The following is a 21,543-nucleotide window of genomic DNA, read 5'->3' on the forward strand; positions in this document are numbered from 1 at the left end:
ATTTCGATTAGGTAGGAGTACGCATTAGTAAAAGCTGCTCCAAGCAACAGACTACAAGTGAGAGTTACCTCTCGCCGTGTTGAGCCATGTGGAAGGCGGAGATTCGGATGACAATCCAGAGAACAAAAGCGCTGATTTTTAAGGTCTGCTGAATTCCACTAGGCCAAAGTAAGCTCGAGAACACAGCGCTCCCGCTGCGCCTGTTCTCGACATTGGTTTAGCGACGCAATCGCCACTGTCATGTGGAGAAGGCTGTCTCTGGTTGCTCGCTTCCAAGGATACCACAACCACTTGGCAACCACTGAAATACGATGCCATGTCATTTCTCAATTGCCCGATGGTAAATTGCTCGTGTGTCCACAAAAGTCATTGATGGGGTCAACGGCGTAATGCAGAGAGCAAACACTCGAGAACGACCTTGAAGTTGCAGAAGATGGATCGTTTCTGGGGCGTCTCCTTATTAGTCATTTGAATTGCTACACGCAGAGCTGGAACTTGGACAGCCATCGCTGAGTTCAAGTGCGACGTCGTGAATTTTATCGCTGTAGATTTCACTGGGACAAATACCGCAGCTGCCTAACTAGTGTTCATGACGGATCCATCGCTGTAAACATGTAAGCGGTCACTGTAGAGGTCATGCTATAGCAATAATGCTGTCCGCTTCAATGCTTCTAACCGGAATTGGTGCACAGCTTCAACTAAAAGGTAATGATGTCACTAACGGGGTATATAAAAATATGCAATAACAACATGCCTCTTAAACTTGTTCAATTTGCAAAATCTTTTAAAGTTCTTATTCTATATTTATTTACCATGCACGTTCTGGAGTGCATCATTGCTGTGAAATTTTTAAAGTTAATATTGTGCTGAATAAACAGCTTTCAATAATCTGACACACTCATTGCGAAGAACACGCCAATCACAGCTTGACGATTTCAACAACTAAAGAAGCAATCTTTGACGGAGAACATTTCGCTTACAGACGAACATGTTTCACACAGTACCAACACACATTCATGATTATTTACCAGTGAAGTATGAAAGCCCCTCGATCCATAAATTACCCGGTGCAGAAGCGCGGATGAAAGTAAAATACAGCATGTCTCGCCAAAATCGATCTAACTGGTTTCGGACAAGAAGTGCAGCGCTATATGGCATCTCGGCAAGCGTACGTATTAGCAACAACTTGAATTGGGCGAGTTGTTTCCTCTTGAGTTATAGTTGAAGCAGCGCGAAGACGAAGTCATCAATCAAGAACACACATCACAGGACGAGCGCTGTACCACCAACTGGAAAATTTATTGAAAGATCACCCAGCGTACCTATTGTTACACTGTTCTGCACAACATTGAGGAAGAGCATGAGCTTGGGGCTGAAGACGACGACGCTTCAGCGGCTTGCCTTCTGTGGACTTGTACTTCTCAATCGCGTACATACTGTAAATATATTTCCCGTCTTGATTCTTCCCTTCCGCAACAATATGAACAAGTTCCTACAAACAATGAAATGACAGTAAGATTTGCTATAGACTTCCTTCTATTCAAACGTTCGCGAGATGCACGCATGTTTTTTAAACAGTTGTCTCTAATTGCGTGAAGCGTCTCTGCTGCACTTGTTGGAAAGAGTAAGGACACAGTGACAGTTGGGAGAAAGCTTTTCTGTTTAGGCCCTCCTGCAGCTTAAGAAAAAGGAATGACGGGGATTTATTCAATATGTTGTTTTAAGTTAAGCATCGAATTTGCAGGTTTGCTGCCCTTCAATAAAGGAAAAACAAACAAGATAATGCAATTTTGTATACTGCAGCGGATTAGCATGCGATAAGCGAGTGGAAAAACCGTTTACGTTGCATCGAAACATAACCACCCATTTCTTCAACTTCTATGCACGCATTTGTTAAAGAAAGAAAACTGCGTTTTCTGAATTGCACTTCTCGCAGAACTGGCGTAAACAATGTAGTGCCGTACGTAAAGTGGTCAACATATACTGATTAAGATGTTGTGACATAAGCAGTGTGAAATCTTGGTGTTTGTTTCTGCTACAAAGTTGAAGACATTTAAATTTGGTCCTAACGACTCCTTCATTTACATAAGAATTCAATGACTCATGAAGTATGGAACTCTGCGTCAAGAGCTACACAATTTATGTCTCTTTATTGCAACACATTTCGTTCAAACAGGCACGGTGGTTTCTCAACAAGACATCATCTGCCTTTAATTTAAGAGTCATAGCGATAGTCATAGCGAGGGTCATATTCAGAGTTGTGATAGTCATATTCAGAGCTGCTACTGTATTCAGACTCTAAAAGGCAAGGCAATGTCCCAAGGCGTGTCGAGCTGCTACTGTATACATTGTCAGACAATGTCGCAAGGCGTTTCACATCCTCCCGGCATACCCACTCTGGCAGATCAGTGCGCCCTTTGTGGATCAGGTAGCACAAAATGGTGAACGCGTCTTCTTTTTCCATCACACCTTGCGCGTCCTCGGAGGTGATGAACTCCACGAATTCCGGCGGTAACAGCGCCAAGAACCTCAGCTTCGGCAGGAATGCGGCAATGGTCGCCTTGAAGTCCATGGCACCCGACTTGCAATATGATCGCGTCCACCTTAGCGCCGCACGAATTACGAAAATCTCTCGTACATTTCTCACCTGCGGTCGCGGAGTCACAATTTATTAGACTCACACAATACCTCGCGCAAATATTTTGTTGTAATGTATGTTGCGTAACATCTTTTCAAAAGATGAAGCGCCAGACGTGACGGCACACTCTATGAAGGAACAATGACGGGACAAGGCGCTACTTGCAACTGTTTATTGCAGTCAAGGGCGGCTGATCGTATAGCCATGGTGAGAGGGCGATGAAAAAAGAGGTGTACTGATTATGTGAAAGCGCGCGCGCGAGAATACTAAAGATATATATGAAAGGAATCGCGATTATTCAAAATCTACAACTTATCTAAGAACATGCTTCCATTTGTGTAAATATTCAGAGACGGGGTGCTGACACAGGCGTCCCCTCCTTTCTTAATCTGGTTGGCCTCCAACATTTCATGCAGTACAGAATCATTACTTTTAAACATGATTGTTGCTTCCCATAATTGTTTATTCTCATTCCCGCAGGCCTTGCAATGAAGGGGCAAGTTTAAACCATAACCATTTTTCAATGAAAGCTTATGCTCCCGCAGGCGTTCATTAATACATCGGCCAGTTTGGCCTATATACTCTTTCCCACACTTCAGCGGTATGCGGTATACGAACCCTTCTTCACATTTCACAAAAGGGTTCGTATGCTTAATAAAACATCCTACTTTCTTAGAGTCATCAGAGCCAATCAGGTGGCACAATGTAGCAAGGTTTCAAGGCGCGAAAAAACAACAGAATACAATATCACCACTGGTTTAGCTTTATCTTCAAATGTTTGACCATCTTCACTGCTGCTTTTGCTTTCTTTTTTCACCTTTTTCAATAACGCCTCCAAAACTGCGCTTAAAACCAAACAAGGAAAGCAAGCCTTGCTCAACTTCAACATCTGTTCGTCGAAGCTTGTTTATGCCTTATGAGAGCACGATTTTTTAAGGGATGATTCGAGGCACATAGTGGCAATCGCACGTTTAACAGTTTTAGAGTGTGTAGAGTCATACGGCAACAATTCCTTGCGGGCACGGAGTCGGTACATGCAGCAGGAGCCTTCGTCAGTAAGGGTTATGTGAAGATCAAAAAGCTGCAAGCTGCTATCCGTGGCTAGTTTAAAATTAAAATCTAAGCCTTTGCTTTGCTATTTGTGATCAGATAATATGCCCCGCACAGTGCGCGAGCAAGTCATGGGAGATCGTTCCATCAGTAAAATTGAAAGATCATCAACATACCTAAACACCTTGAGCACTTTGCCTCCGTCAAACACATTGAATAGCGCTCTGTCGTTGCCCGAAAGGAAAATTTTGCAATGTACGGGAGCCATGCACGAGTCAATAGAAACTCATTTCTCTTGCACATAACACAGGCCTTCAAAACAAACAGCTGTTGAACGCAAATAAAAATCCGGGAGTGCTATGAAGTGATCCAAAGAAATTCCCACGGTATTTTGAAACAGTTGCAAGTAGCGCCTTGTCCTGTCTTTGTTCCCTCCTAGTGTGCCGTCACTTATGTCGCTCCATCTTTTGAAAGCTGTGCACCAACTAGCGCCACAATGCGTTTTACTGCAATACCTTTTATTGTGTAATATGTTGCCTAAGGAATGCAAGTACAAGAGGCTCTTAGCTTGTCTACCAAAGTTAGCCTTAGGCTTAAGCCGAAAGTACGATCGGCCAGTATTATTTGAATAAAAATGTCCCCACAGTCATCTATAGGAATATTACAACAGAAAATTTGGCACATATGTTCTGTAGCTCATGACTGCTTTATGCATATCACCATCAAATCGCAACGCATATCCCATCGTAATAGTTTTGGTGGACGCGCGGGGTAAAGCAACGGCGTCACCGAAGAATGAGGACGAACCGAACACGGAGGCGCAATCTGTGGAGCTTTGCTGAAGTCACCGAATTGCCGGTCTAGAAACAGAGATGGTTTGCGAAGACGAAAACTCGCCTTCTTCTGTCAGCGTCCCGTGGCAGCCCTAAATCAAGCCACAAACATCAGCCAGAAAATCCGGGGACGAGGTGGACGGATGGCACAGCGCTACGAACGAGCAAGCCTGGAAGAAGAGGAACGGGTGCAATACCACCGCCCAGCTGGACAACGCTGCCTTTTTTTCAAGAAGACCACGTATTCATGGCATGAAACCAAAGACACTTTCACAAGGTGGAAGAAGCTAGTACACGAAACCAAGATGTGCTACTAGGATCCGGCGGCTAAAAATGTAGCAGAGCAAACACTAATGCAGCGAGCACACGTTCCCGGCGAAACCTGCACGAGACACATCCAAGTGCCTAAAAAGTTTGAAGCGGTATGAGCCTTCGAATAGAAGATGAAGAAGCGCGGGAACCGGGGGGACAGAAGAAGAGAAGGGAGAAGTGAGAAATAAAGGTAAACAAGATGGACGCCAGTTCCACAGCAATGCTTTAAGTCTACTGTGTCCTTTAACTAGGAACGCTACAATATTTTGGCGCAGCCGACAACTGACTCCAACATGTGGGTAACATTTTTCCTCGAGGAGACCTCCGCAGAGAAGATCATCTTTTCGAGATACCAAGCTCAAGACGAACCAGCGGTGGAACTACCTCGCGAACTCAACTCGGCAGACCTCGTGAACCTGGTTTTAGAGAAGGCTTCCATAGACATTGCTGAACTACGTCGGAAGGGTGCGGTGAAAGTGAACTTGCGTCTGGCGATCTTCGACGAATTAGTTCTTGAACCCATGCGTCGAAAGAACACTGCATCACGGTCTTCGACAGAAGAGGTGAGCCTCGTTTTGAAAGCTCTTCAGCTACAACAAGAACAGATGGCGCAACAAAACCAACTGGTGACGTCACTTATAAGCTCTCTAAACGCTGAGAAGCCGGCGACTAAATTTGTCGAACCCGATACTTTCGACGGCAAGTCTTCAAGCCCAGAAAGTTGGCTTGAATTCTATGAATATGCCGCTGGGAAGAACAAATGGCACTCTAATGAGGACAAAATTACCAACATGCGTAGTTATTTAAGAGGTGTTGCACGTAAGTGGTACGATCTGCACATTATTGAAGATGTTGGCAACTCTTGGCACCAGTGGAAGGAAAAATTCTTGAAGACATTCCGAAGCAACCCAGTGCAAAGATGGGACGCCGCGCTCAATTTCAAATTCACGCAGGGCTCCCCCGTCGAGTATTTCTTTGAAAAACGCCGCCTTTTAAAGCTGGCCGAGCCTATGCTTCCTCCTTCTGCCATAGTAGCTCTAATAATGCACGGATTGCCCGCGGAAGTCCTGAAGATAGCGCAAGCACGATCACCTAAAACTATAGACGGGCTCTTGGAGTGCCTTCACGACATACCATCTACTTCAGACGAAAATATAACCGCTGGCTCAAGCAGTCGCTTCAGACGGACCGGCGCGGATTGGTCAAGCCGTAATCCGCGAGAACTGAGCCGCCTTGCAGGCAGTACAGAGAGCTTGGGTTGGCGTGCTCCCAGAGGTCGAGTGAATAACGTCGACAACGACCCTGTCCCCATACTTTCAGACGCTCAAGAGTCTCCGACAACAAAAAACTAATAAACAAGGGTGATCAGTCCGACCCGATGACCACAACTGAGACTGTTTATTTAACTTGCTCTAGCTTACTTCACATTCCTGTCAAAGTGGGAAATAGACATATGATGGCTTTGGTTGACAGCGGTGCTTCTGTGTCTATAATAAATGCCAAGATGGTAGATTCAAGTCACCTGCATAGTGGAAGAGTACTACGGGTGCAAGGGTACGATGGAAAAGTGACAATGCATAATCAGTGGGCCTCAGTAAACATCGAGTTCCAAGGTCATGAAATAGAGAGTGACGTACTGGTGATAACGGGGGTGACGTACGACTTTCTGCTATCCAGACCAGACATAAAGAAACTAAAAATCAACGTATATTGGGACGATGCAGTTTTAGTGGAAGGACTATCAAGGGAAGAGACACAGCAAGATAGAAAAGATAACCTGAGAATTGTCAAGTGCGCGGAAGATATTGCAACGACCTACCCTGAACTGGTATGCGTAGGAAGCTATCCACAAGAGATGAAGTCGCACAAGGTGCCTTTCGAACTAACTGACAAGACCGTCATCCGAAAATCACCTTATAACATGTCACGAGAACGTAAGATATGGTTGAAGAAAGAATTGCAGGAGATGCTAGACGCCGATATAATCCGGCCTTCGGTGTCACCCTTCGCTTCTCCCATAACTATTGCGCCGAAGGAAGATGGAACTTTCCGACTGTGCACAGATTACAGGGTTCTCAATCGCCAAACAGACCTTATACCATTTCCCATGCCGAAGATAGACACGATTATAGATGAGACAGGTGGTTGCCGGATTTTTTCACGCATTGACTTGTGCAAAGGTTTCTGGCAGATCCCGCTAACCGAAGAAACAAAAATGTACACTGCTTTTATCACGCCCTTTGATCTGTACGAGTATAACCGGCTTCCTTTCGGCTGGAAAAACTCGCCAGCATGGTTCCAGAAGATTATGAACGAAGTCCTGAAGCCTTTTCTGGGTGTCTTTTGTAACGTGTACATAGACGATATTATCGTCTTCTCCAAAACAGAGGCTGAACATCAGGAACACCTTTCTCAGGTATTAAATGCCTTGAGCTTGGCACAACTCAAGGTTAATTTTAAGAAAAGTGCATTCTTTCAAAGAAAAGTTGTGTTTCTTGGAAGAGTATTTGATGGGACTACCAAAAGCACGAAACAAGAGTCCGTCGAGAGAATATCCCAACTGGTTAAACCGTATGACGTCCACTCATTGCGTGTATTTTTGGGATTAGCAGGACATTTCAGACCTTTCATAAAAGACTTTGCTATAAAAACAAGATGCCTCACGCGCCTAACGCAGAAAGAAGTTCCATTTGAGTGGGATGAGGAATGTGAGAGAGTCTACCGTGATCTGGTGCACAGAATCTCTGCTGACCCTATTCTACGCATACCAGATTTCACTTTACCCTTTGAACTGAATACCGACGCCTCACATTATGGAACAGGTGCAGTCTTGTACCAGAAATGTCCAGAAGCATCCGGCCGAGAAAAGCGACATGTAGTAGGCTACTACAGCTACACCCTCAAGCCACCTGAAGTCAACTACACCACTACTGAAAAGGAAGCGCTTGCTGTCCTTAAAGCAATTCAGTACTTCCGTACGTACCTAGAAGGTGCGAAGTTTACTTTGTTCACGGATCACCAGGCACTCACTCATCTCTTGAATATGACCCAACCTAAGGGACGTATCGCCAGATGGGTGAACTACTTGCAGCAGTTTGATTTCACCATCTCCCACAGACCTGGACCCCTTTTGACTGATGCAGATGCATTGTCTCGACTGATGATACAGGCCAATAAAGAACAATCGGAAGAAATCAATGAAGTAAAATTGTGGGAAGGCACTGAACAATTAATTTTTATGGCAGGTCGCTATCAAGTCCCGCCAACGCTGGTTCCCAAGGTGCTTTATTTGTACCACGATAGCCCAGAATCTGGAGGACATGACGGATTTTGGCGCACATACAACAAGCTAGTCAAGAGATTTACGTGGCCTCACATGAAAGAAGACGTCAATCAATACGTTCGTTCATGCCACATTTGTCAAGTCAACAAAGTGAAATACAAGCAGCCTACAGACGCCATGATAATACCTTGCCACTCGAACGTGCCTTTTGAAGTTATACACCTGGATTTTGCCGAGCTAAATAAGAAACGAGAAGGAGTCCGAAAAACGCAAGCTTTTCTTCTGGCCATAGATGAGTGCACCAGGATGGTCGCGGCACGGGCAGGACAAGAAGATGCGAATAGTGTCATCGCCCTCCTCAAACGGGATATGTTTAGGACAACCAGAAAGATCGTATGTGACAACGGACCAGCGTTCAAGAGTGAAAAATTAGCAAGATGGGCTCGAGACCACAATATATCAATCAAATTCTGTGCACCATACCATCCCGCGGCGAATGGGCTTGCAGAGCGCGCTATACGAGATGTGAAGCAATACATTAGGATGTACGATAGTTTCCCTGGTGGATGGAAATGCTCTTTAGAAGCAGCTGTAAGACATCACAATCGCTCCTACACCAGTGGCTTGGGATGCAGCCCGCAGTTCGCTTCTTCAGGAGAGACCCCTATTCTTCAAGCGGACCTTGAACTGGGGCTGTTAGACAATCTCAAGATCGTCGAGGAAAGGAAACAAAAATCACAGGAGGAGAGGTACCGTAAACGAATGAAAAAAAATTTTGACAAGAGACATTGCTCAGCTATCCCAGACATTCAAGTCACCGACCTCATCCTAGTTAGGAAAGGAGTAAGAGAATCCAGTGCCAAATTTTATGGTCCTTACTCTGTGACAAAGACAGCCACTCAGAAAGGAATATTGAAGACTGTGTGGTACATTGGTGAACGGGGCTCAGTTGAATGTGCTTCGATTGGAAACGTTTTCAAGTATTACCCCAGGAGGGGTTAGCAAAAGAAACCTGGAAGGGTGAAGCGGTATGAGCCTTCGAATAGAAGATGAAGAAGCGCGGGAACCGGGGGGACAGAAGAAGAGAAGGGAGAAGTGAGAAATAAAGGTAGACAAGATGGACGCCAGTTCCACAGCAATGCTTTAAGTCTACTGTGTCCTTTAACTAGGAACGCTACAAAGTTGTGCAAGGCTGTCGAGCCTCCGATGACGGAAGAGGACAAGGTTGGTCATCTTCCGAACAGATCACCAAAGACGTGTACCAGGGGCCCTGCGACGGAAAACTATTCCAATCAGCTTTTATTTCAATCTCTTGACGTCTCATTTGCGCAACCGCCGACACAGCCATCGGGCTGTGACCCGTGGCGTTGTTTGAAAAGCTCAGTCAAACACTCTCCTCGTATATAGGTCACGTTTGATTGCTTCCGAAACGAATAGCATTGCCTACCTCGACAGGTTCCTCTTATCTGCTTGGCTGACAAGCGGCAACGAGCACACAGAAGTGGAGAAGGTTTCATTGGGGACGAGTTAGCGTAGTGAAGGAGGATGAAGAGTACATTTTACTGAAGAGAAAGGAGGAGAGGTTGGTCTAGAGAGCATGTGTCTAGCCTTCTACTCCTCACTGGGGTGAGGAGAAGTGGGATATACAGGGAGAGGTAGGTGGCAGGTGATTATCATTTAGTGCAATGAGCTGCTATATACACGCTGCCTAATAAGCGGACGTGCGCTACAAGCACACTACACGCAGGAGTAATTTCGTCCACGCAAAACTTTATCGCGCAAATACATTTGGCACTGTCTTCCCGTATCAAAAGACCTGTTTTCACAGGTTCTAGAGACGACCGTCTAAGCCAGTCTCATATAGAAAGTTCAACAGGAACTTTATGGTGCGTTGGGCATGTTCAACTTTTCTGCCACGCGCCTAAAAGCTTTTCTTTCGAAAGGGAGCGGTAGCCCAAACAGCAAACAGTAAATTTAAATCTGTCAACACTAAATTTAAGTGTCCTTCGCTCTGCCGCATTTAGAGGGCCCATGCAAAGTAAGTGATCTATTGTCTCGTGAGTGTGACCGACCCTACCGTCAGGGTCCCCTTTGCGTCCAATCTTTTAGAGTTATCGGCGAATGTACGCCACACCGAGCCGTAATCGATGGATAAGTGTTGCCTGGCGTCTCCGCAGCCGAAGTAGAAGCCGGAATCGCAAACGAACGTCAAGTCTATGGAGGTGCTTTTGCCGATGTTCGGTATTGTCCCACTACCGCGTCATAGGGGCTTTGGTGGAGTTGTGGAGCAAGGCGTCGATGTCATACCGGGAGAAATGAAGTTTTATACTCTTCTCGTCAGTGTGCGCCCTTTTTGCCTCCGCGTCAGCCTGCTCATTTCCAGCTATGCCACAATGGCTAGGAATCCACTGCAGCACAACGGTACGCCCGGATTGAGACGAGTCAGCAAGCAGAGCCATGATGTCGTAAACCAGAGGACAAATATGCGGTTCTGTGATTCATATAATTGCTCATGAGTTGCAGCGCCGGTTTTGAATCACAGAACACTGTCCATTTATGGAGGTTTTGTTGCAGTATGTAACGGATTGCTTCTCGAACGCTGGTCGACCCAGCTGCTGTTGACGACGTTCGCTGTCTTATCTTTAACTGTTGCGTTGATGTCATACCGGTAAAAATGAAATTTTATGATCTTCTCGTCAGTTCACACACACTGGGGTTCACACCTCCAGTCGTTGTGGTGCGAACCTCTTTTCTTGTCTGTTGCGTGATCCTCATCCCAGGTACCATGTAAGCTGCCGCGGAGGAGGTCTGTTTTACAGAACCAATTGCAGAAACATGTTCGGTGTATCCGTACATGGAGGCAACGTAGGATAACGTGAAATGCTTGAGTCCAGTAAGTGGCATTTTCGACTTCGACAGGATACAGAAACGTATGTGACCACTGGTAACAAGCGCTAGCAAAAGTCCTAATAATGCTCCGCTCGGACTCATTCACCTTGTAACACTGCCATCGTCTTTTTTCGAAAGGGTTGAAGTAGATCTCAGTCCCTACCCGCACTGAACCAATGACAACCGTTGGACTGCAGTCTTAATCGATAAACAGGCGAAATATGCTGAAACCGCAGCGATTACAAGGGTCATGGGTAGGAAAATTTTGTCCTTTATGCTCCCTTTGTTATAACGTGTCATAAATGCCCACATAATGTGAGCGATGGCGGCCACCAGTTCGTGGCCGACGTAGTCGGAGAGCTCTTGCGTCTGTATGTGTTCCAGTGTCCTCACGAGGCCCCATATCACCTGCAGAGGAATGGTATCGTTAAGCGTACCAATCGGACTTTGACGAACATGCTTTCGAGGTGTGTAGATTCCAGGCACAAAATTGGTATGACATCTTGTCCTTTACCACATACTCCTGCAACACGGCATGCCAAGAAACTACTGGTTACAGCCTCTTCCTCTTCCCCCTTTATGTTCGGCCACCCCATAGTTGCTTGACACCATTGTGCAATTTACTCTCCACGTGGACTCATATCGTTCAGGCTCTCCACCGTGCTCAGTAAACAGGTGGCAAATCTCAGCTCCGTTCATGGGTCTCCCAGCGGCGCTCCGAGATCAGCAACGATTCACGCCATCGGGCTGTGTCGAACGACAAGGATAACACAGCATGGCTTTTGACGCCTTCGCAGTCACAGTCTGTGCCAGAGAGAGAGAGAAATAGAATACAAGAAAGGCAATGAGGTTAACCAGAGGCACTTCCGGTTTGCTACTCTGCACTGGGGCAAGGGGTATGGGAACGTAGAGAATGAGGCGAGATAGACGGAACACAGCTTCGCGCACATTTGAAGGTTCGCACCGAGACTACACACGATTGCCAAGACCTGTCAACTAGAAGTATTTCAACAACGCTCTCGTGGCTTTCTCTGCCATCGACGCGTACAGTCATGGTCCAAGGATCTTAATTTCTGAAAATGGTAGAGTCCAGCTGGCTCTGTGCTGTCCGGAGAGCTTCACCCTCGACGTCGTGCTGGAGACAGATACATAGGATGTGTTCAATCGTTTCTCTGGTTCCACAAGAGTCGCACATGGGCGTATCCCCCATTCCAATGCGGAACGAGCAGGCCATCGTAAATGCCACCCCGAGCTTGAGGCGGCACAATACTGTCGCCTCAGAGCGGGAAACTTTTGATGGCACTTATAGCTTAAAGGATGGACCCAGCCTATGAAGATGACACTACGGGAGGTTGGGAGAAGACCAATATTCGTGTGTCATAGATTTCGCCACGATATGAAGCTTTCTTGCAGCGGCGTTTCTGGATAAGGCGATTGGAACTGGTCCGGCTTCCATATGGGCAGACCGGGCGGCGTAGTCAGCGAGCTCATATAATTTAATGCCCTTTAGCGATAGCTTGATGGTGATTTTCTCTTATTCCACGTCAGCTGCCCATGAGTCCTATTATAGAGGGCAAAATGCAGACTCTGAAGTGCGGCTTTATAGTCGCAAAAAAGGACCTATTTTAGGTGTCTCTTGCAGGAGGTAGTTGACAGCAGCAAGCAGGGCAGTAAGCTCTGCCGCCGTTGCTGTTGTCATGTGTGAAAGCTTGAATTTCATTGTGGTTTTCGTAGCCGGAAAGACAACACCGACAGTGATGACACCTGAAGAGTTGGTAGGTGAGACTGAATCATCAGTATAGATGTGTATACGGTCTCCGTATGTCTCATTGATTATTAACAGCGTGATCTGTTTCAGAGCTATTTTTGTGTGATTGGCCTTCTTCTTGACACACGGAATACTTAGGCGCACCTGAGGCTGTTGGAGACGCCACATGGGCAATGAAGGCTTTCCGTTGGTATGTATCATAATGAAAGACAATCTGTATGGGTGATTATATCTTCAGAAAACGTTGCACAAGGTATCGGCGAAGTGATGATCGGGGACGCGGGGAAGACGACGGATATGCATACTAAGGCAATCCACAGTAGTAAATGGGATTATCTTTGGCGAGCACGATTGTTGCAGCTGCTGAGGCACGGCGAGGAAGTCCTAAACACGTGCGCAATGCTTGCTCCTGTAAGCTCTCCATATTTGACTGGCACGTACTGTACAACACTGGAAGGCTGTAGCGTGGATACCCTAGGGATTTAGCTCGGCACAACTGAAGCATGAAGCGTACAGATGTGCCCCATGTTTTCCAGCACATGAATCTAAGTACCTGGGCGATCGACAACAGTTTTTTCATTGGGTACGTGCCATGAGGGCTCCGGGAAAGATTACTGTTGATTATTGCACTCACGAATCGACGGGTCGTTCCATAGGTGATAGTGGGTCCATTAATCGAGACTGGGTATAATGTCATAGGTTTAAATGTGAATGCCATCAATGGACATTTCTCGGTCGATACAGTAAAGCCTTATGTTTGAAGGTATGTTGATGTCAAAGTTGCTGCCCGCTGCAATCACGCGAACCTGAAGGCGAGTAACCGTGCAAGTCTAAAGGCTTATGTCATCTGCGTATATCGAGAGGTAGATTGTTTTCGGTAAAACTTCAGCTAGTCCAATGAGCGTCACATTGAACAACGTGGGCCTCAATACTCCTGCTCGGGGCACGCCGCAGTTAGTGTAATATTCAGCTGTGGGGCCATCTTCTGTTTGTGCAAAAGAAACACCCGCGAGTTATCTAGTCGGATAACCAGCGAAGCATAGGGACGCCGATTCCTATAGTCTTCAGTGAGCTGATGGCGGCGTCTTGTGCAGCGTTGTCATACGCGGCTTTCCCGTTGGGAAAGAGCGCAACTGATATGCGCTTACGGATTTTTTCCTGTTGCCCAAACCTTATCCGTCAATGAAGCTATCAAATGAGGAAAGACCTCGACGAAAGCCTGCCATGGAAGCGGGGTAGACATTGCAACGCCCGAGATACTATTCTAGACGTGCAAGGACCACCCTTTCTCTCATTTTTCCGATGCAGCTGGGCAGAGCGATAGGGTGATATGCCGCCAAGTCCAGCGGAGATATTCCCGGCTTTAGCAAAGGCACCAGCCGACTTCCATTGCCGAGGAGCTGTACCTCTATGCCAGGAGCTGTTGAAACTGTCCAGAAGCGCCCTTCTTGCCTCTTGTCCAAGGTGTCCCACGGCAGCATAGGTGACGCCGTCAGGGCGTGGAGAGGATGATCGTTTAGAAACGGTCAGGGCAGCTTGGAGTTCGTTCATGGTAAAGGACCCGTTCATTCCTGGTACACTAGCCGCAGGGAGGTCACTTACATCAATGTCGGTGTTGACAGGCTCGCCAGTGCCTTTCGCACAGGATTCCTCCATCACACCAAAACTAATTTTGGCCGCGATGGAGGGCCAAAGCTGCGAATTGGTGTTGTGGTTGCGAAGATGAACGAAGACATCGGACTGTGCTCCATATATATGAAAGATGTTTGCGTGGGTGCAGTGATTCACATGAGGCCTTCCATCGTCACTCTCTACTTTGTCTGGGGGACGCCGAACTTTCTTCTGAATGCGTCATGCGTCTTTGAGATCATAAATTGATTTATTACGTATGTACCGTCGCTCTGCACACCATCGAATCGCACGAAGTCTCTCAAGTGCTGAGTCGAAATCTGTTCCGTTTGGCGGCTGCGATAATAAACACTTGGCAGCTTTCATTGCTTCTGCGATGGTGTCGTCGACGTTGACGGCGAAACCTCCCCGACAGCCTTCTTTCATAAGCGACGTAAACATAGTCTGGACAGCACGAAAGCAAGACCGAGTGAGTCTATTAATATTTAGGTAGGTAGGATGTGATCACTTCCGTGATATTGGAATGCATTATGTAACGGCGCAAACGACAGCGGACGGAGAAGGAACACACAGGACACTGGTCCACACAGGTCCGTTGACGTTTGCGCGGTTACATAATGCATTCCAATATCGACCACCAACTCTCCCGCCTCTCTCTGTTAAATATGTCACTTCCGTGAGTCTCGATGTCGCAAAACCATTTAACACGTGAAGCTCCGTGTCACTAAGTTCAAGTCGAGGCAGCTGCTACACACCGGACCGCGCACATAGATCGGGCTACCATCGTTCATGATGCAGATGTCATAATCAGAGGCAAGCGACATAACATTCCTTTCCCTGGTGTAGATCTTGGTGCTTCCCCAAAGCAAGTGGTGCGCATTGAAGTCCCCAGTTATGACCCAGGGGCCATAATTTGCCTTTAATATATATTTCAGTCTTTCACATTCAAACTGCCTCAATGGGGAGATGTAACAACCAATAAGAGTGAAAGACAGTTTCCTTTTTCTGACGCGGAGACATACGTATTGGTTGTAGTCATGAGGCTGAACAGTATGCAAAACATAGGTCAAGTCCGTGCGGGTGTAAATGAGAACGTTGCATGGTTCCTCGCTTGTGGAAGAAGAAAAAACTTCCTAACCAGATTATCTGTATGGAATTGACACATTCGGTTCACAAATAACAAGTATAGGAAACCCATTCTTCAAGGCAAATTGACGCAAATCCGAGATGCGGGACTTCGAGCCTCTGGCATTTCATTGAAAAGTTGCCCTAACTTCAGCACGAAAAGAAAGGTCTAGTCCAGAAGACTCTGGTTCAGTACACTGGCCATTTCGTCATCACCGATAGCTTAAGCGATGCGACTTACGCGAATGCTCGTCTCGTGTCTACCCTTCTACGACGCAGCTTGTTGGCGTCGCCCGCTTGAAGCGCTCTCATCCCAGTAACTCTGGAGCACGGTACGTTGACAGGTGTTTCAATGACGCCAGGAAATCGGTTGCTTGGATGCCCGCGCTTCGTTTTGGCCGCGTGCGTGGCTAAGGGACGCAAAAGGGTATGGGGCATCATTTTCCGCGCTAAAGCATGCAATTCCTTGGCACGATCGCGGCGAGCGTGTACGAAATTGTGAAAAAGTTTCGACGACACGAAACTATAGTGTTTAAAGAACCGTAGCAATTAGTGCTGTTCACTTTAAACGCGAATTTGTTACATTGCTCGCTTAAGTGGTTAGTGAAGAGCCACAATAAAAAATTCCCTGCCATACAAGGCAATTGTTTCATAGCTTTCAGGGACGCTTCTAAGGCCGCACGAGGGACGAAGCACAGAAGAGTTTTTTCGAACGATTCGCGGTTATGCAGGCAAGTCGGCTATTAAAATTGAGTGTTCAATTTTATTTACACCATGTTCATGCTGTTCTTACAAGGAAAATTTTGGAACCCCGAACCAAGGGTCCATGCTGACCAGCTGTTCACCAGATACATATTCCAACTGTAACCTCCAACGACCAGGTACATACTTCAACTGTAATATTCTATAACCAAAGCCATGCCCACCGTGTGCCGGCCGGCCCTATGGTTCACATAGGCTCTCCTTTGCTTCCGAATCTCGCCGTCAAGCTGTCGACGCCGCTCATCGCGCGCTGTATATTACTGCAGAAAATAATGTTGCCGTTGCTAAGAGTAGTTGTTCGTTTTTCAGCTCTCTCGAGTAGGCGCCGTCCCCTTCCGCGCACAGGCACCATTCGAGACCTAAGATTGCGCATAATCTTTCAACGCGTAGCGTGCGTTTGGTTGATTGTGGTATATTCGTGGCCATTGTCATAAGCTCATTCAATTAATGTTAACAGCCCTTTCGATCGAGTTATATTACATTTCTTTATTTTGTAAAGCCTGATAACCGGGTGCCAGATAAACAATGTTCATAAAATCGTACCACAAAAATATAGGAGCAGGAAAGCTAGCAAAACGTGTTTCCTCGGAGCTTAACTGTTACGTGAATTGGGATGTACGCTGGTGCGGCACACCGAATGACGCATGGAAAAGCATCTGATTGTTGTCTCCTGATCCAATGATACCTTAATAAATTTCAAGGCTAGACATACAATAATAATACCATACACGTATACTTTACGTACTGACGATGTTCAGGCTTGACTCACCCCCTGTTCCTATCATGGGCAGAGCTGCGGGAGCAATTCTAGGCCCGTCACCGTTCAATGTTCGGCAATATCGAAGCTAAAGGTCTAGTGAAGACTCTATAATAAGGTTCCCAATCCAAACCACTTGTTGAACCCTATCGGGAAAGCGTGAAAACTGGTCACTCTTAGACAACAGCGCGTTCGCCGGGTACCCTCCAGCGCGATCCTACATACCAGCATGGCGCCGCACGGCAGACGGCGCTGCCATCGCAATATGGCGGCGCACTCAATAAAACCGTCTATGGACATTTCCCAACACGACAAACATTAATTCCTGTACGATGCACGCGACAGCTAAAGAAACGCTTTAACAACTGCTACTAACCACATCTATGCGTGCAAAGGCGAACTAAACACCGATGTTTGTTGCCGTGCGCACTAAAGCAGCGCCGTCCTTTGAACTTTGCCACCCGTTCGCCGGCTCCCTGCCGTTAGCGCACGCGATTTCTTTTTTTTTGCTCGAAATCATGCTCGAAGGAATGCAGCCCATTCTACAGCGGAGTTTCATGCTAAGCAATCTTCGTGTGAAATTTTTGTCATGCGATTAGCTGTTACCTTGTCCAGAACAAGATGCACCGTCTCCAGGCGGCTACTGAGGAACGCGTCGGAACGCAGCACAGCCTCGGCATCGCTAACGAGCACTGCCTCTGCCACTTTGTCAAGCGATCCGTAGCCGCTCTCTAAGGCACAGTCGAGCAAGAGACAAGCTTCTTTGGCGTCGACGTGCATGCGAAGGTAGGCCAGGCACGCACTTGCCAGCTTTTCGAAGAGATATTTCTCTGCTGCAGCATTTGTGTGCAAGGCTTCGAAGCAGTTCGCGATCCTGGTCAGTCCCGCGTACACGTACCTGCACAACAAAAGCGAGGTGGCCAAATGTCTTTCACGGATTACCTTTTCAGGAAGTATACAATGGAAATACAATGCATCAGGACGGGCGAATGAACAAGCCTCGTCCTTAACATGCATCAAAAAAATTAAGACAACACACGCTTATAATGCAACCCCTGCACAGAGAGACCAAGAGACAAATATTGAAGATACAGTAATGGCGTGAATGCGTGTTTTATATAGGGCACATTATTTCTCATGGAACGCAATAGAAAGCAGCACAGTCGGCAGATTCAGAACAGCCTGTACTTTAGAGAAAAAAATTATCCGAGACGGCTGAATAACTGACAAAATTAAGTGGATCACACCGATATGTTGCAATCGATGCAACCGCAGAGTGTCATATATGATACTCGCTCGAGTGATCTTTAGATACCGGATGGTTCAGGAAATGCTTTAGCGATTTTCTCGTTAGATTTAGAAAACTTATGGTCTGTTTAGCGACAAATGTTTCCCTTGAGCCACCAGTGCCATTTTTTACCAACACGGCAGAAGCATTGGCGACATTTTAGCGACTTCGAAGTTCAAAGAAGGTTCTTCGAAAATCATGATCTAGATCGCGCTTTACGATTCAAAAGCAATGAAAAGCGACTTAGCGACTTGCAAGTTGAAAAAAAAATTGCTTCAAAAGCGACTTTCTAGACTGCGCTTTATGATTCAAAAGCTATGGAAAGACGGCGGAAATTGGCTGGATGGCATGTGCACTTTGTGACCATGACGAAGCAACCGTGGTCTCTGCTCACCGAAAGTAGAGGCTGTGTTTAATTGCACAGAAAAAAGCTTCAAATTATGCTTTAAAATTCACGTTTTGTTTTTCTCTCTCTTTAGAAAACCGTTAGAACGGGTCTTCACGTGCGCTTGGTAAGGGCCACGCTTACACTTTGTTAAGAATGCACGCGTGTGTTTTCAAGATCGAAGGCACGGGACATTCGAAAAAGTCATAGTAGGGTGATGGCTGACGACGGCGAATCAACACGGCTGCAATGCACTCACTTCAGAAGGCCGTAGAATCCATCAGGGTGGAGGTCCGTGATGACCACAGTGTCCTTTTCGGCAAGCTGACCGTAGAACATGGCTTTGAAAACTTCACTACTCAAGGCCAGTAATTGCTTGTGAGCCTTGAAGGTCTTCGAGGTGCCAAATTTTTCCGATTTCACGACGAACTCCACGTCAGCGAGCTCGCCACTTTCCAGGAATTTCTCCAAGTTCAACTGCAAAGCGTCATCGGCTCTCTAAGGAGCATGTCTACAAAACTCGTCTGAATTGGCCGCCATGCAAGTTGATTTCACCGTAAAGTTTCTCTCGGCATAAAGAAGACAGTCCACGACCCGTGTAAGCTATGCGTGTTGTGGTTTACGCAAGGGGCACGGCATACGTCCAAAGCTAGCGACGACGCTGGTAGCGACATCTAGTGTCGCTTTCAAAGTGGGGCACCAAATAAACGCATGCTGCCATGTGTGACGCAATCACTCCGGGACTTATAACCTCCAATATGCGTTTTTATGTTTTTAACGAGAGAATCTAGCGTTATGAACGTAGGAAATCCGCAAAAAAACAACAAATAAAACACACACTCACAGGCATTGTCGTTCCCGTCGTCGTCTGTCACTGGATATCAGCGAGAGGGAATGTCGAGTCAATCTGCGATAACCAGTAGCTGCGGTTAAAGTAGGCGCTCTACAATAATATTCAGTGGGTCACAATTCACAAACACAGTTTTGATATCGCGTTCCATCCGTTCATAGGGAAACAGACATAACTGCTACAAACCCCTTACACGCATATCCAATTACGCATTATCCATTTACCATTACACGCATAGCAGTAGCTTACAATGTTCGGCGCCTTCAAAGGCAGCCGCTGCCTATTATAATGCTTTCACGTGTTGTCAAGCACACACCCTAAGCGAGAAAACCTCCTCACGTAATCAGAATCGCAGCAGCGCAGGTGGGACTTTGAACTATCGTTTTCAGCTCGCTTCAGCGCCTCCGGAGCAGCCGTCACGGCGGCGGTCTTCACGTGATCCCTCAGAACACGTCACGCCGACGGCAGCGCCAGCGTTTCCAGTGGTGGACGCCAACACAGCGAATGCACGGTCTAGAAATGTAGCGCCGAGATAAATAGCCGTGTCTAAAACAAGCAAGATGGCGGAAGTGATGATAATGGCACAAACGTACGCGTGCTGGTGCGTCGTTCGAGTGCTCACGGTACCAGCGGCGCGACAGCACCGAGAAGATGCGCCATCGCCCTCGTGACAAAACGATACGTTGCGCTGCGAAGCCCACTGAGCTCACCACAGCCGCGCGCACACACGCACACACACACACAAACAGGCGGGTGAACTGGCCAATAAGATTACAACGTTATACGCCAAGCTCGCAAGCACGTGCAAGAGCATGACGAGTGAGGGCGTCGCTGCGGGCACCCTATGCGCCAAAGCACGCCGCGCGATGATGATATGTTGGAGAGTAGAGTGTACTAGAGGAGAGACGGAGCGTGGTGGTCGCAGGCAGAGGTGAGGCCTCCGAGGGCGTACGCGACGAAGTTCAGGGCGCTTGTCTGCGGTTCACACACTGTGAGCGAGAGGACTGGTAAAGAAAGTAGATTCGTCGAACTTACACGAAACGTGCGGCAAAGCTCGCGCTGCGGCGTGTACTTCGGTGTACGAGAGCACCTAAAGTGTTCCCTTTGACGGAACGCTGAGTCGGACTGTTCGCACGCATTTGTCCTATTTCCCAATGATCCAGTTCATATCACACGTACTTTGGCCTTTGCCTCGGCCACCGCCGATAACGCCAGCCTCACTGATGATAACGAAAGAATGAATAAGTGGATATTACGAAACACCGTTCCTGGTGTGCAAGGACGGCGAGCAATTGTCGCTAATGTCTGTCACATTCAAAATCGCTATACGTATCGCATCGTGTTCTGCCTTCACTTTGCTGCGGCGGTTCTACAGAGATCGCGGATTCAATTTCCTGATGCGGTGGCTGCCTTCCGATGAGGGCGGAGTGAGAAAACCTACGTGCCCCCAGCTTTGAGCGCGCATTAAAGAGCTGCAGGCTGTAAACATTAGCACATGTTCCTCTACGGTGGCGTTTTTGTAGCCCGCGTCGTTGCTTCGAGAATTCAAGCTGCGTCATTCAAGCGTAGGTCACGTGTCTTGCGCACGTTGGCGGCTTTCTCGTGGACGTGCCTACGTTCGTACCGCCTTTGTTTACCACGCCCAAACCTTAACTAAAAGGAAGCTTCTACTGCTATCCCGGTATAGTTATGCCAGTTGTTTTACAATGTCTTTTTTACAATGACAGCAAGTGCTTTTGACTGGCGTTTGAGATGCAACTTCCCTGAATAGTGGTATAAGCAGTCATTTCATCCTAACACTTGCATCATCGACTATACGGGCGCGACACATTCAAAACATTGCGCGGATCTGAAGCGCCAGGAGAGGTTGCCCGACGCCGTCCACAAACCTTTATACTACGCTGAAACTGAACATTGCAATACAGTTTAGTTTAAAAGAATCTAGTACAGGCCTCTGCCAGTGGGAGCCAATAG

General features: G+C 47.1%; 1 protein-coding gene across 6 annotated transcripts; it reads right to left on the reverse strand.

Annotated features, from left to right (window-relative positions):
* Positions 1–1,278: 1,278 nt before the first annotated feature.
* Positions 1,279–20,732, reverse strand: LOC139047954 (BTB/POZ domain-containing protein 6-B-like). Of its 6 annotated transcripts, none has more exons than XM_070522157.1 (5): positions 20,605–20,732; positions 19,564–19,626; positions 18,979–19,196; positions 17,653–17,944; positions 1,279–2,581 (listed from the first exon to the last, which is right to left on the reverse strand). In XM_070522157.1, exons 2-5 carry the CDS (start codon positions 19,567–19,569, stop codon positions 2,216–2,218), a joined length of 882 nt encoding a protein of 293 aa, XP_070378258.1. In that variant the 5' UTR covers positions 19,570–19,626; positions 20,605–20,732; the 3' UTR covers positions 1,279–2,215. The 6 variants fall into 6 exon arrangements, with proteins under 6 accessions (XP_070378258.1, XP_070378253.1, XP_070378256.1 ...); XM_070522152.1 differs by having other exon boundaries at positions 1,279–2,647; XM_070522155.1 differs by lacking the exon at positions 20,605–20,732 and adding an exon at positions 20,163–20,181 and having other exon boundaries at positions 1,279–2,647.
* Between the last annotated feature and the right edge of the window lie 811 nt (positions 20,733–21,543).

Source organism: Dermacentor albipictus, chromosome 7 (assembly GCF_038994185.2).
Source record: "Dermacentor albipictus isolate Rhodes 1998 colony chromosome 7, USDA_Dalb.pri_finalv2, whole genome shotgun sequence".
Classification (NCBI taxonomy): Eukaryota; Metazoa; Arthropoda; class Arachnida; order Ixodida; family Ixodidae; genus Dermacentor; species Dermacentor albipictus.

Bases quoted from the DNA above. Each gene is read 5' to 3' on its own strand.
- LOC139047954 (XM_070522152.1), bottom strand. The intron at 17,945-18,978 runs GTGAGTGCATTG...TTTGTTGTGCAG, and splicing joins GGATTCTACGGCCTTCTGAA to GTACGTGTACGCGGGACTGA. The intron at 2,648-17,652 runs GTAACAGCTAAT...CCGCGACCGCAG, and splicing joins TGCATCTTGTTCTGGACAAG to GTGAGAAATGTACGAGAGAT.